Source organism: Chiloscyllium plagiosum, chromosome 22 (assembly GCF_004010195.1).
Source record: "Chiloscyllium plagiosum isolate BGI_BamShark_2017 chromosome 22, ASM401019v2, whole genome shotgun sequence".
Lineage (NCBI taxonomy): Eukaryota > Metazoa > Chordata > Chondrichthyes > Orectolobiformes > Hemiscylliidae > Chiloscyllium > Chiloscyllium plagiosum.
The window spans coordinates 20,228,610-20,243,623 of NC_057731.1; the positions used below are offsets into that span (position 1 = coordinate 20,228,610).

General features: G+C 36.8%; 1 protein-coding gene across 2 annotated transcripts in view; it reads right to left on the bottom strand.

Moving 5' to 3' along the window:
- LOC122561115 (inositol polyphosphate-5-phosphatase A) overlaps positions 1–15,014 on the bottom strand; it is a 496,456-nt gene that overhangs the window by 178,596 nt on the left and 302,846 nt on the right. For both annotated transcript variants that reach the window (XM_043712554.1, XM_043712555.1), the window contains exons 5-6: positions 6,451–6,514; positions 3,186–3,289 (exon numbers count right to left, since the gene is read on the bottom strand). In XM_043712554.1, coding sequence (XP_043568489.1) covers positions 3,186–3,289; positions 6,451–6,514 — 168 coding nt within the window. The remainder of the gene's footprint in view (positions 1–3,185; positions 3,290–6,450; positions 6,515–15,014) is intronic.

Consider the following 15,014-nt stretch of genomic DNA (forward strand, 5'->3'; position numbering starts at 1 on the left):
GTTAGATTACATGGGGTTTAGGGTGAGCTTGCCAATTGGATAGAACATTAGGTTAATGGCAGGAGACAGAGAGTGATGGTGTGGAGTGGAGGCCTATTTTTGAAGAGGTGGCCTGCTACAGGCGATTGGTGCTGGGTCCACTTTGTTTTTCACTTATTTAAATGATTTATATGAGAATATAGAAGACATGGTTAGTGAGTTTTCAGATGACACCAAAGTTGGTGGTGTAGCGTAATCTAAGATTACAAAGAGATCTTGATCAATTGAATCAATGGGCTGAAGAGTGGTAGCTGGTGTTTAATTCGGATAAATGTGAGATTTCGGTAAAACAAGCAAGGGCAGGACTTATAAAATTAAAAGTAGGGCCTTGGGTGGTGTTGTAGAAGTGAGAGGCATAAGGGTTCAAGTACATAATTCTTTGAAGTTTATGTTGGTGAGGCTTCTTCAAGAGTATTGTATCCAGTTCTGGTTGCTCTGTTATAAGAAAGATGGACAGGATTCAGAAGAAATTTATTAGGGTGTTGCCGGAATGGAGAGTTTGTGTTATAAGAAGAAGCTGGACAGGCTGGGACTTTTTTTAACTGGATTTTCGTAGGTTGAGGAGTTTTATAGAGGTTTCTCAAATGATGAGGGGGTATAGATAAGGTGAATGGCAGGCGTCTTTTCCCTAGGTTGGAGGATTTCAAGACCTGGGGGCAAATTTTAAGGTGAGGGAAGAAAGATTTAAAAAAGACATGAGGGGCATTTTTTAACAGTGGTTAAAGTGGTTTGTGTGTGGAATGAACTTCCAGAGAAAGTGGTGGATATGGACACAGTTACAATGTTTGAAAGTCATTTGGATGAGCACATGAATTAGAAAGGTTTGGAGAGATATGGGCCAATCGCAGGCAGATGGGACTAGTTTAGTTTGGGATTATGGTTGGTGTGGACTTGTTAGCCAAAGGTTTTGTTTCCCTGCTGGATGACTCTATGACTCTATTCAAAGTTAAACAGGGAAATGTCCCCACAAATGTTTTATTCCATACATCCGGTAGCTCTCTTTGCAGTAATCCATCTTTTTGATGACAATTACTGAAGGAGGTGGAGAAGGGGTTCAGTATAATTTAAAGCTGGAATTACAATCAATTTAGCAACACTGAGTATACACTGGGCTATATTAGTCTTCCTTGAAGCCTTTCATCAGTCTGGAGTGTGAAATAAAAAGGGAAGTGAAAAATCCCATGTAGCGTAAGTCAGTGTCCCTGCTTTGCACGGCAGATGGATTATATACAGGCTGTTTCTTTTATTAAAAGATGACATAAATCACTATTGAGAAACTAGGGACCCCTACAAGGTTATCCTTGTACAGCTTTGTTCATGAAAGGTTCACATTAGAGCATTAGTGAAATTAATTCATCTTTCATAAGAGCTTTGAGCAGTATCTATGATGTATGATAACAACCAATTTCTCACTACTGGCAAAAATTATTCAGGTCTGATAGACTACACAAATCTGTTCTTTTTAAATAGCCTAACATTATCTCAAGTGCTGGTCCCAAAGGCATCATTTAAGATTCATATACAGCCAAGAGGTACAATAAATCATCATGAAAAGTTTTGTTAGTTTTATATGCAGTGAATTGTAATTATTTTGGATTGCATTATACCTCAATCAATGTAATTACTTTTAGATCATCTTTAAGCGGCAGTAATAAAGAGAAAGAAATCAGTCTTAAACCAATTGAGAGGATTGTTTGCATATCTGTCAGTTTCAGAATGGAACAGGTTATTACTAAGATGGAGAGCGATGTTCTCAGTCTGATATATTTACCAGTTACAATTATTCTGTCTTATTTATTGGAAACAATATTAAATTATCTATATAATAGGACAAGTTTTGATTTATATGGTACTTTAAAATGATGCAAGAGATTTTTGGATAAATTTTAAAAGCATAATGAGGATGTTTGTGAAAATGTAATTGGCAAAGAAAGGATGCTGGGCCTAAATTATTGAAGCATATCCACTCCAGATTTCAATTAGTGAGCACAGTTGAAAAAGTATAAGCACAGAATCAAGTACTGTATTTGTATGCACAATGTACACATGCTATCACATGTGGTCACCTCAGTTATGCTTCTGTGAGTTATTGCATGACCGACAAAACAATGTCAATCATGTCACATGACCTCAAGTCAAGGTCTCCAATATCAATAGATTTTTAAAACAGTTTTATTTTTTGTGATTTTTTATTACTACTGTCTTTCAGTATCTAAGTTAATGCAATACAGGCTGTTTCCTTTATGTGAGATACATAATGTTACAAATTCTATAGAGACCAATAACTTTTAGTAAGGAATTTGAACTTAGCTGAAACAGGAAGATTCCATACATTGAAACATTTATCATAAAAGAAAAACCAGTAGTAAGTAAATCCTACTTACTTTTTGTACATATATTAAACTACAGAATTAATATTCTATTTTATATTCATTTGGAAAATAGCGTACAACCTGCCACTTTCAGCAGCTTCCTTGCAGTTTGGAAAAACTCAGCATCTATTCATTACAAATCGAGAGTCTACTGATATTGTTTCCAAGTATAATTAACTTGCATTTTCTGTCCAGTAAAATATTACAAATCTTCATTTGATCTCCAACAATCAAACCATCCAAACTTACTGTCAAGTTGACTTCTAAACAAGTCATATAATCTCTTTCACTAACCCTAAATTTAAAGTTAAAAATCACACACCAGGTTATAGTCCAACAGGTTGATTTGGAAGCATTACCTAAAGGAGCCCTGCTCCATCCACAACCAGCTGATGAAGAAGGGCTCTGAAAACTAGTGCTTCCAAATCAACCTGTTGGACGATAACCTGGTGTTGTGTGATTTTTAACCTCGTCCACCCCAGACCAACACCAGCACCTCCAAAACTAAATTTAAAGTTATAGTCCCAAAAAACAATAATCTTACAAACCTCATCACTGTAACAATGAAAATAATTCACAGGACAATGGCAAAACAAACATAAGAGATCTATTCTGCAACCCTTCCCAAACTTGCAAAGCAAATCATTTTAAGGCAGCTATTTGACAGACCATTAAATAACATGATCCCTTGAAGGTACAGTGACAACGATAAATCTTTGCAACTTTACAAGTCGACTTTGTGTTTTATGTGATTCAAAAGACTGAGCAACCTACCTCAGGGAAGTAATCTTGTGGAAATTTCTCTTTTTCCAGCATGGGCGTACTTTCTAACGTTTCTGAGTAGATTTCTTTACCCGTTACTTTCTTGAACTTTTTAGCTTGAAGAACAGAAATCACATAAAATAAATTTCACCTAAGGAATAGCTGTTTTTACTGAGAACAGTATGTCTGGTTATTCTTAATGGAGTACAATTCACAGATTCTGTTAGCTTTCTATAGTATACTAGTGCCAAAACATCTTTTGTGAGACGTGATGATGTTTGTAAGCTACATGCGAAAGGTATTTTCAACTCACCCTGCTGTGCACATAGTTTGAATCTGCCCCATATGTTCATTCAGAATTCCCTGCTTCAACAAACGTCAATACTCTAGCTATATATTTTGTTACCACTCAAAAGACATTCTCTGCAACAAGAGAGTAGAAGAAGAAACTACTTCTTCACAATCAAAAGGAATTTCCTTTGAGATTCCTTTACATTCTGCTGTATCTTTGCCGAAAAATTAGTAGACATCCCTGTGCAAACAGAGTTTCTGCCAAACTTACAGCAGAGGTGGAGGAATCCAGAGGAAATTTCCAGTCAACTCCTCCGTTTCACTTTAAGCTATTAGTTAGTCTTTTCCTCACATGAAGTCAGGGTAACCCTTGTTGCAAAGCTGTCTTCTTTCAAGAGAAAATATGGCTGAAGAGAGAAGACACCTCCATGCTTCATTGTGATTCTAAACATTTTAGTGTCAACCAGCTCCTTCCTCAATGTATGATTGTATTTCTATCTCAAAATACACTTTCAACAACACACTTTAAATATCACAACCGAGGAAGGAAATTACAACTGGCTCAACTATCATACAGATAATAGGGTAAGGACACTAAATTTGATTGCCCTCAAGAACAAGCATAGTGATTAGGATGTGTAATTATCCTGCATCTATTGATTGTAATGCAGGCTGCAATGCAATTTTGGGCTGCCTACTTACTTCAATGATTTCAACATCTAGCTTTTGCTAATGACACTGTTGCTAAGTCTGAATAAAATACAGGCAGTCAGCATCAGGACTGGTAGCATCTCAGAATGTTCAGGTGTATTATGATGCTTGGGGCATGTGCTGAGAGTAACAGTTGAAGGGAACCTGACCTGAGGTGTAGGGGAGACTCATGTGTTCAAAGGGAAACAGATAAATAATTGCTCACTTTCCGTGGCATAAAAAGGGTTATCTGGATTGATTGACGATGTAGTCAATGTAAGAATTTAAACAACACGCTTCTGGAGTTTCACAATTAGATTAACTACCAATATAACAATATTTAAATTGACCATTACTAGACCTTCTGTAATACACAGAAAAGTTAGATTGCAAATGCACAAATTACTAGGTGGCACCCTCAGTAGATATGACAATAGAAAGGACCAGTAAATATTTGTTTTGTTTATAAATTCCCTAGAATGTTACCATGATTTCAAAATGACTTATCAAGGAGGGCTTGAGAAACTAGGATCTTTTTTATAAAATGTTGAAAGGCTGATGGACGCTTTGATAAAGGCCTTTGGGCAACATTTTCCCAACACAACACAGTTGGGAAATTGGCAGGTACGCTGTGGTGACATTGTAACATATTCTAGGGCTTAGTGTGGCTCCACAGCAGGTTTTCACGGAAAGGCTCTCAGTAGCTATGGTATTGCCAAACCCAAGGTTCTGCCTTTCCAAGCATCTATGCTGTAGCTACTGAGCTGCCAACCCTCTGATTAATTGACAGTCACCCTAGGGTCTAGCTGCCAGCTGGAGCAGAGTTCGCTCCCATTTTAACCCTAATTTCTGCAGGAAAATTCAGCTCTTCAATATTAATAAGAGTTACAAGTGGATGAATTCGTGATTGCACAAAATAGCACATAAGAAAGATATTTTGTGTTACATGGGAATCTCAATTATCCGAAGGACTCGGGAGGGGAGTATTTTGTTCGGTTAACCAAATTCCGGATAATCAAATGCCGGATAACATAGTTTAGCCGAACATCGGGACCTTGTAATCTTGCCGGATAATCCGATATTCGGATAATTGAACGGCGGATATTCAAAGTTCCTCTGTATATCCTGACAATGAACAGGAGAATTCATTTGCTTTGTAACAACCACACTTTTAAATATTGGATCTTGACCTGCAGTTCTATTTACTGGATGTGAATGAAAAGTCAATTCCTTCTGTGTCAATAATTGGTGAGTAGATCATTCCTAAATCATTAGAGTAATAAAAGGAAACATCCACATTTGGTGAAATACTATAATTTAATATAGAAGTGGCAATACAGTAAATCTGAATCTGCAGTGTTCAGCAACAAAAAAAATTAAACTGATATTTAATAACTTCATTTTACAGTCATTAAATGTAACACTATGGAATAATAACAGGGCATGTAACAAGCATTTGCAAATCATCAGCATTTATATTGAATTTTAATTGCTTTTATAATATTATCTTCTTTTCTGATGCTTAGTAGATTAAAGCACTTTTTTTACACCTCAAGGAAAGAATTTTTTTAAACTAAAACTTTTCCAAAATAAAGCCTTTTTAATCTCTGTTGGGTTACAACTCCAGAAATGAGTTGACGCATTTTAAAAATAATTGTCTGCGTATAATTTTGTTCCAAAAAATAATTGTATGCACTTGGGTATGATGGTATATTGGTTATGCTAAATGAGTAGTAAATGATCTGGACATGAGTTCAAATACTACCACAGCTTCTGGGAATTTAAGTTTGATTAATTAATTAAACATGGAATAAAAAGTTAATATCAGTAATAATGACTATGAAGCCTTAGATTGTCATAAAGACTCTCTGGCTCAGTGATATGTTTAGAGATGCAAATCTGCTGCCTTAATCCATCTGGTCTTTAAATGCCTCCAAATCCACAGGAACCCACATGTAGTGCTGTCTGAAATAGACAAACAAACTACTCATTGGTAAAGAAGTTGGTTAGCTATCACCTTCTCAAGGGCAGTCAGGAATGGCCTTGCCTGTGAATATACATATTGTTTTTTAGAATGTGCATGAATGTATGTGAGGAATGTAACTTATGCTTTGAGCAGCTATTGTTTCATGACGTTAAGCAATGAGTCGAATATCAGAAGTCAATATAAGGACACTGATCCACTTAAGCTGATGCCAATTAAAACACCAAAGTCACCAGCTGCATTAACTTTAATGTGAATATAGAATTCAGCTCACTATTTGCTATCTTACAATAAATAGTACGTAAGGATTACCTTTAAAATCAAATTGATAGGTATTTTTCAAAGACTCGTGAAGAAAGTAAAGATTTCCTAAAGCCTGCAAAAGAAACAGAAGTTTTATTTAATACTAATTTATGCAGTATATTTGGAAAGAAACAGGATGAATTATGCTTTTACAAATCGAAAAGTAAACTGCAGCTATAAAAAAAGTTACTTAATTGTTACTATAATTAGCAATGTACTTCCACTTATCGAAATCATGAGTGTCTGTCTGTATTTCTATATCTAAAAAAAATTGTATTGTGCAAGCCTATACAATGCATTTCTCAAACATCATACGTTGGGAGGTACACATCAGTTTTCCTGCTACAGTTGCAAATATGGTACAAATATGGAATCTGAACTAAAGACAGCAGGAGACAGCAAGTGAAAACCATTCATCATGAAGCTACAAATCATAAATTGCAGGCTCTTATGAATAAAAGAATTTGAAACAATTACATTACCTTCACATGTTGTTTGTGCTTTGCAAACTTAAAGATCCATTTGGAATCTTTGATTGAATCTAAGATATTTGATTAGGCTTTGCTAACCCTTATTTCTGTGAAACCTCTGATGATCCCCATTTGGCTACTGTCTTTGCCAATCAGGGTGAGTTCCTCCTCTCTGTAACTTCGCTCCATAATTTAGCTTACTGGAATCTGCTGCTACTGACCATGTCTCCTTGTAGTGGTGTTCTCAAAGGTCTGTGAGATAAACTATGGTGTTTCTGAGTTTTCCTGAATGATTTATACAGATAACTACATAAAAGTGTTTATGAGTGTGGAAAAGCGCAGCAGTCAGGCAGCATCCGAGGAGCAAGAGAGTTGATGTTTTGGGCAGAAGCCCTTCATCAGGAATCAGTGCCGCACTTTTCGATTCTGATCTCAGCATGTGCAGTCCGCACTTTCCTTCACTTTGTACACGTGGTTGAGTTTTTGTGCAATCAATGTTCATTAAAGTAGTCATGTGTTTGTTTAATGCATGAAGTTCTGCAAGATTGAAATATTACAGCTATGCTTTCCTAGATGGAAACACAGCTTGGAAATAAGATGATAATATTGCAGTACTAATTCTCACATCTAATTTGAATGCAACAAAGTACTCGAGAAATATTAACAAAGTTACCCTCCGATACTTCACTTGGTCATTTCCATCAAAGCAAAGCTAATCGAATTCTTCAGACATGATTTTCTTGGAAAACCTATTTCACTTACAATTGTCAAGATTTATTTGTTAAGTATATCATCAGAGGCTCTAATATATCAGACTTGGTCTGGTAGGATTTTAGCAGTAATTGGATAGATACTGGGTTCCCGCAGCAATTAGAAAGACATCCCAAAGATCAAGCAGACTGGAATCTTGGGACATGTAGTTCTGTAATCTTACAGTTTCATGGCAATCAGAAAGATGACACCTTGAACAGTGAAGCACTCCCTTGGCACTGCACTGAAGTGTCTGCCTAGTGTGCTCAAGCCTCTTAAACCATAACCCAATGCTGACATCATAAGCACTATATTGCATTAAGTAAAAACACTTCATGAAATGTTTAAAACTTAATAGTTTATTCAATCGCCCAGTATTTAAAACTTAATTTACTTTGTATAATGGATTAGAAAAGAAAGATTAGTTTACCATATTTCAACACTTCAACTGCAGAAATATACACTTTATTAATAAATGGTCTTGCTGATTGCTGCAAAGGAAAGTTGCAGTCAAAACAATCACACTTTATAATGTCTGAACACTTTATAACAGAAAAGTTCAGATTTTAAGTAACTCTAAATTGGTTGAAAGTTTTTTGGAGGAAGCAAATCCTGACTAAATGAGGCCAATCTTTCTACCTCAGATCAGAAACTTCTTATGCATACAGGGAAATTCTATGATTGATATTTATTCAGAGTGCACAGAATACTTGCAAATTGTGCAAAGTGCTTAGAACACACTATTGTGATTGGAAACTCTATACAACTTTCCTGATTTTTTAAAATTCAAAATCCAAGCTTTGTAGATAGCCTGAAGTTTGAGAATCAAATCTTTAGTGGGTAGGTAAAATAACCATAAGAAACAGGAACAGGAGTAAGTTATTCTGCCCCTTGGGTCCTCACTGCATGGCTGATCTGACACTCCTCACATCCACCTTCCAACCTTTACCCACAACACATGATTCCTCTACCGATTAAAAATCTATTTCAGGCCTAAATATACCCAATGACTCTGGCTTCACAGTTCTCTGTGGCAAGCAATTCAAAAAGCACAGAAGACATTCATTTGAATGGCTATATATCATTGCATAATTTCATTAAACACACTTTTCAAAGTGGAGACACCCTTTCTCCAATGTTTTTTCAAACTTTTAATGAAAGAAAAGACTTTTGCAACCAGGCAACAGCTGTCCAGGCTTGCCTGGAGCATTGGCTTGGAACCTGCTGCCAGGAGGCCACCACCAGGCAGTTAAGTGTTGCTGAACAGAGAGACCTTGGAGTGCAAGTTCCTAATTTCTTGAAAATAAAGTCGCAGGTAGACAGGGCAGTGAAGACGGTGCTCTATTGGTCAGTACATTGATTATATAAGTTGGGAGGTCATGTTGTGGCTGTACAGGACATTGATGAGACAGCTTTTGCAATACTGTGTGCACTTCTGGTCTCCCTGCTATAGGAAGGATGTTGTGACACTTGAAAGGGTTCAGAGAAGATTTACAAGGATGTTGCCAGGGTTGGACAGTTTCACCTATCGGGTCAGGCTGAATAGGCTGGGACTATTTTCCCTGGAGTGTTAGAAGCTACGTAGTGAAATATAGAGGTTTACAAAATCATGAGGGTATGGATAGGGTAAATAGACAAGATCATCTTCTAAGGGAGTCCAAAAGTAGAGGGCATAGGTTTAGGGTCGGAGAGGAAAGATTTAAAAGGGACCTAAGGGGCAACTTTTTCATTCAGAGAGTGGGGAGTGTATGGTATGAGCTGCCAGAGGAAGTGATGGAGGCTGGTACTATTATAACTTTTAATAGGCATCTGGATGAGTATATGAACAGGAAGGGTTGAGGATATGATGGGACTAAATTAATTTAGGATATCTGAGAGGGAGAGGGAGAGAGTGGGGTATGGTGGAGATGAGAGACTGTGGGACCAGTGGGACTATATTTAGTGTCTGTCTGCATCTGATCCCAATCCCATTGGGTTTTAAAATCAAACTCCAAGCATTGCACTCAGTTGTTTAATTAAATAGCAGCAAACTGGGACAATATATTTCACTGTGACCCGAAATAACTGCACATTAATTCCATTTTTGAGACTCTAAAGTGCATCATAAAATTTGTAATGACATTCAGCTAAGGCTACACTCATTTACTTTGAGCTCATAGTTATGTACTACTTAAGTTCTTCAAATATCATAGGACTCAACAGGAATACATTGTTCAAAAGATTAGAAATCAAGTTTCTTGGTAGTCAACATAAACTTTTAACTTTCCAGGTCATGATTGATAGATATATTTCTTCCTTGTGTCCTTCAGCCAATAAACAATCTTAGGTATATCATTATGAACATTATGTGTTACATATGAAGGAAAACTATTCTATTTTTTGTGGATGCTATCAAATAGGACAAGGTGAGACTCACAGGATAGAAATGTAAGACTTGTCCCCACCCTCATCATTTTTTGAGTGACCATCTATTTTAGAATCGGGGTCAAATGGACTGTCATTTATGTAATGCTAACTGAAATGCCATCTCACTATTTCACCAGGACATTCCATTGACCCTGCTGACATTATTTCTCATGATTGTGTTGCGGTTGACTGCCTAAGAACAACTTCCATGCTCTTGCTTTCAAATCTTGCACTCACTGCTTGAATGATGAGGGGAGAGCCTGCACCTTGGTAACAGATGTATTTACATGCACTGTACACATATCACTGAAATTTCTTCACCATTCACAGGTCCACAAATTCCATGTTGTATGTTCTCACCAAGCCCAGACTGAAGGTACAATTACAGCAAATGATTCTACGAATCATAGTGCTGTAGATCTCAAGAATTCTTTTACTTTTTTCTCATGCATTGGTGTTGATTCAGAAACTGTTGTGTATTTTGCAAATAAAAAGGTCCCTGATATATTTTCACAAATATTGTTGCAGTGAGCAATCTAAAAACAAAATGTAAAAAAACATCAGAAAGGAACAGCTCTTATCACTGCATCTGAACTAAATTCTGGTAGACTGCAAAAGGCTAAAATATCATTTTCTTTTGAAAGTACAATGATATATTTCATTTGCTAATCTTCTGTGGTAATAAAGCAATGAAACAAAAAAAAAGTGGTATTTTAAGAATGCAACCCAAAAGGAAGTGATTTAGTTGACTTTTCTTTCCCGACTGCAGTTCCTGGGAAAATATTCACACAGGGTTCTGTCTCAGTAATCACTGCATTATTTATGAGAACCTGCACATCATGAGATTAAACATTTGTTGATTTGTCAAAAGCCCAAACATGAGGTCCTGCCCATCTCCTTGACATATTAGTTCATCCAATGCAAAATACCATAATACATTTAATTGATGAGTATTCCTCCTGTGACCCAAATACTCTGCACCAGGCTTTCTGAAAGTGGCAAATGAGGTAGGCCAGCAAGAGACGTCCTGTCAAATAACTCAAGGTGAACAGCCTTTATGACAAGGACGCTCTCAGGTTTGGGAAAACACTGTTCTGTTGATGATTTTAACTTCTTTTAACTTTAGGAATACAATAGTACTAACACAGTAGATTTGGAATCACTTGGCATAACAGAATAGTTTAATGAAGAGGTCCCAGGTGTTGAATGGAAGGTGAACAGCTCCTAGACAATGTTGCCAAAGAGAACACTAAGGCGACGTTCTACAAAGATCACTATGCTCAGAGATCAGTCTCTGGAAGTTCTGCTAATTCTCACTGCTCATGAATGTCATGTTACTCTTTTGAGCATAGGTATACTATCATTATAAGAGTTAGTGCTTCTCTCAGACAAATAATTTAAGCTGTACCTTTGAATTCAATCCTGATTAAATTACAAAATCTAGTACTGGGGGACAACCTCAGGGTTGTATCACATTTTAATTGGATTTAAGATTGAGTTGAGAATGACTCGAACATCAAGCTGGAGTTTAAAAAAATGAAGTGATTTGAGTGAAGCATATGAAATTCTGAGGGGTTTTCACATTGTAGATATGGAGTGGATATTTCCTCTTATTGAAGAATCTAGAACTAGAGGGTCACGGGTAAAAGTCAATGGTTTTCTTTTCGTAAAAGACAAGGTGAATTTTGTTCAGACAGGGTCATGAATCTTTGGAAATCTTGCTAAAAAGTCCGTAGAAGCAGAGTCCCTAAATATTTTCAAGGCAGAGGTAGGTAGATTCTTGTTAAGTAAGGGGATAAAGGATTATTTAGGATAGGCAGGTATGCGGATTTGAGCTTACAATCATATCAGCTATGATCTTATTGAATGGTAGAGCTGGCTCAAGGTGCTGATTAGCTGATTCAATGTTTTTGTGTAAAAGTGGTCAAGCAGTTAAAGTGGATTTGATAAACAATGGTAGAGTTTCATTTAATGTCCCAAGAGAGTAGGGAATATCAACTGCTTTTGTAATATTAGAGCTCTGAATGTGTGGAGGCAGAAATTTCATAGTTGTCTCTTGAGTTAAGAAACCCTGCTTATAGCCTTTAGTCTAACTTGAGTGCTGTTGGCTATCTGACCCACAGACTTCTAAACATATGCTTAATTTACTGAATTAAACATAAGCTTAATTTACAGTTAAACATATGCTTAATTTACTGAATTTATCCTGGAAAATGTGAACAGCTGCAAAAGATATGGAGAAGCTGGAATTTTACAGATCAGAGTAAAATGAATATCAGTTAGTTTTCTGAGGCATTATGTAGCTTTCTTCACTTTATTACATTTATCCTTTCAAATCAACAAGGAAAAGACTCAGAGGATCACCAAATAAATTTCACTGATAGAAAATTATTTAACTGTTTGTGGGACGTGAACAATATTGATTGGGTAGCATATCTCTCCACCTCCAGACACCCTGAGCTTATTAAGAATCCACTACCTGATTTCAGTTCTTTTGGTAATGCACCAGCCTTAGAGTCATGACGCCCTGCTCCAGAGCTTGAGCACAAAAATCAAGGCTTACAGTCCATTAAAGCACTGTTAAAATGCTGCACTATTAGAGACCTGTTTTTTTCAATGATATATTAAATTGCTTGACTGGATGCAAAAGACCTAATGTTACTGCTTTGGAGAAAAGCAGGCGAGTTACCAGAAAGTCCTACAATTATTAATTCTCAATCAACGATAGAATAGCTGGTCATTCTAATACTGATATTTGAGGGAGTGTGTGGTTATATATATAGTGACTAGGGCAGAGGGTGGTGTGTGTGTGTGTGTGTGTGTGTGTGTGTGTGTGTGTGTGTGGAGTTGTGTGTGTGTGTGTGTGTGTGTGTGTGTGTGTCAAATGCTGGCAAACAGGACAAGACTTATTACAGATATCTGGATGGCATGCATGAGTTGAGCCAACAGGTCTGTTTTTGTGGTATACACCTCTATGACTACACTTCAAAATGTATTTCATTGGTTGTAAAGCACTTACAGTCTTTCACAACCACCAGACAAGTCAAAGTGCAAGTCACAAGTAGATCACAAGAGACGCTCTTCGCTGAAGGGCATTAGTGTGTTGGTATTAACCCACAGATTGACAGCAATTCTAAATCTAAATTCATAACTTAATTTCCCGAACTGTTATTTAGCAACTAGGGTGCCACACCCACCAAGGTCTAAATTTCCAACAATGTAACATTCCCTCTGTTCTCCATGGAGATGTTAGCCTAGATTAACACTCTATTCCACTGGAAAGAACACGCAGAGGTGACACTGCTACCCACGGAGCCAAACTAATAATTATAGCTTAACATGTTCCTATTTTCCATATTAAGGTAATGAATTAAAAGGAACACAGAATTTACTACCATAATGGAGACATTATGGAAAAGGCTAGTTGTTATGTAAAGTTGTGCACTAAAGTTTATAACCCTCACACTGTATATAAACAAAATGTAAAATGAAGGACTGAGAGTAGTGTGGATCTTGCAGCTGCTTCTGAGATTGCAAGCTTACTTCTAGATTTCTTATAGTTATGATGATTATATTTCTTACAATTACTGTATTACAATTCAGAGTATAAGATTTTTATTTTGATTTGTTTTGGTCGGAAAAAACAAACAAAACAAAAGCACTTTTTTTTCCAAACAGAGTTGGCTTTATGGAGCTTTTGACAAGGCCTACATGTAGACAGTTCAAGCTTTTTTAAAAAATGGTACCTTAAAAAAATTATGTGTGCGCAGGGAGAGTTTTTTTTTAATTATCACCAAAGGAATACGTTTTTTGAATCGCAGAGAAGTTGCGTTTACAGAGCTTTTGGAGAGGCTTACATGTGGCTGGCTCTGCAGTGAGTTTTTTTATCATCAGAAGATTGAAAGCTGTCTGCTGAACCACTTGAGGAATCATTTTTAATTCGCTTGTTCACCTAGGTGGTTGATATGCTTTAATTTTTTTTTATATTTTGCATGCTTAATATTAATTCTTTGGGTAAAAACTGCTTCTTTTTAGGCTTGATATCATTAAGGGCATATAAAAGACACAGAGTTATATGCTGATAGATTTAGAGAAGTGCTTACACAGCACCATTCTTTAGATAGATAGTTGACTGTCAAGAAAGGTAAGAAGATAGTTCCAAAGTCTTTTGTGGCTATTCCTCTCTCAAATACGTATTCAGTTTTGGGTACTGTTGAAAGGGATAGTCTCAGAGGAACATGGAAGAGGCAGTCAGAGCTTGAGCACTACAAAGAATCTTATAGGCTGGGTTTGACAAAACTTAGAAGAATAATTGTTCTGGAGACTCTCCTGTCAGGGATACAGGCAGTGAGTGTGAATCTAAGAATGTTGCCTTCCTGATGCCAGGATTAAGGATGCGTCAAAACATTTGAAGCATATTATTAAAAGGGGAGAGTGAGAAGTCAGACGTTATTGTACACATTGATAATAATGACATTTTTAGGGAAAAGATTAAGGCTTTACAGAGTGAATATAAACTTAGGAAGAAGATTAAAAGACAGAACATGAAAAATAGTAATTTCTGGTTTCCTCCTGGAGTCAAGCTTGAATGAGGGAAAGAATAGAAAGATAAAGGAGATAACTCAATGGCTGAAGAGGTGGTGTAATGTTCAGGGATTCAAGTCCTTGGATCATTGAGATCTCTGCTGTTCAATAAGGATGGGTTTCGCCTGAACTGGAAAGGACCTGATATCTTAGCAGGGAAATTTGGGTGGGGGGTTGGTGTGTGTGTGTGTGTGTGTATAGCTTAAGGATGGACAGAGCTGAAAATGTGTTGCTGGAAAGGTGCAGCAGGTCAGACAGCATCCAAGGAGCAGGAGAATCGATATTTCGGGCATGAGCCCTTCTTCAGGAATGAGGAAAATGTGCCAAGCAGGCTAAGATAAAAGGTAAGGAGGAGGGACTTGG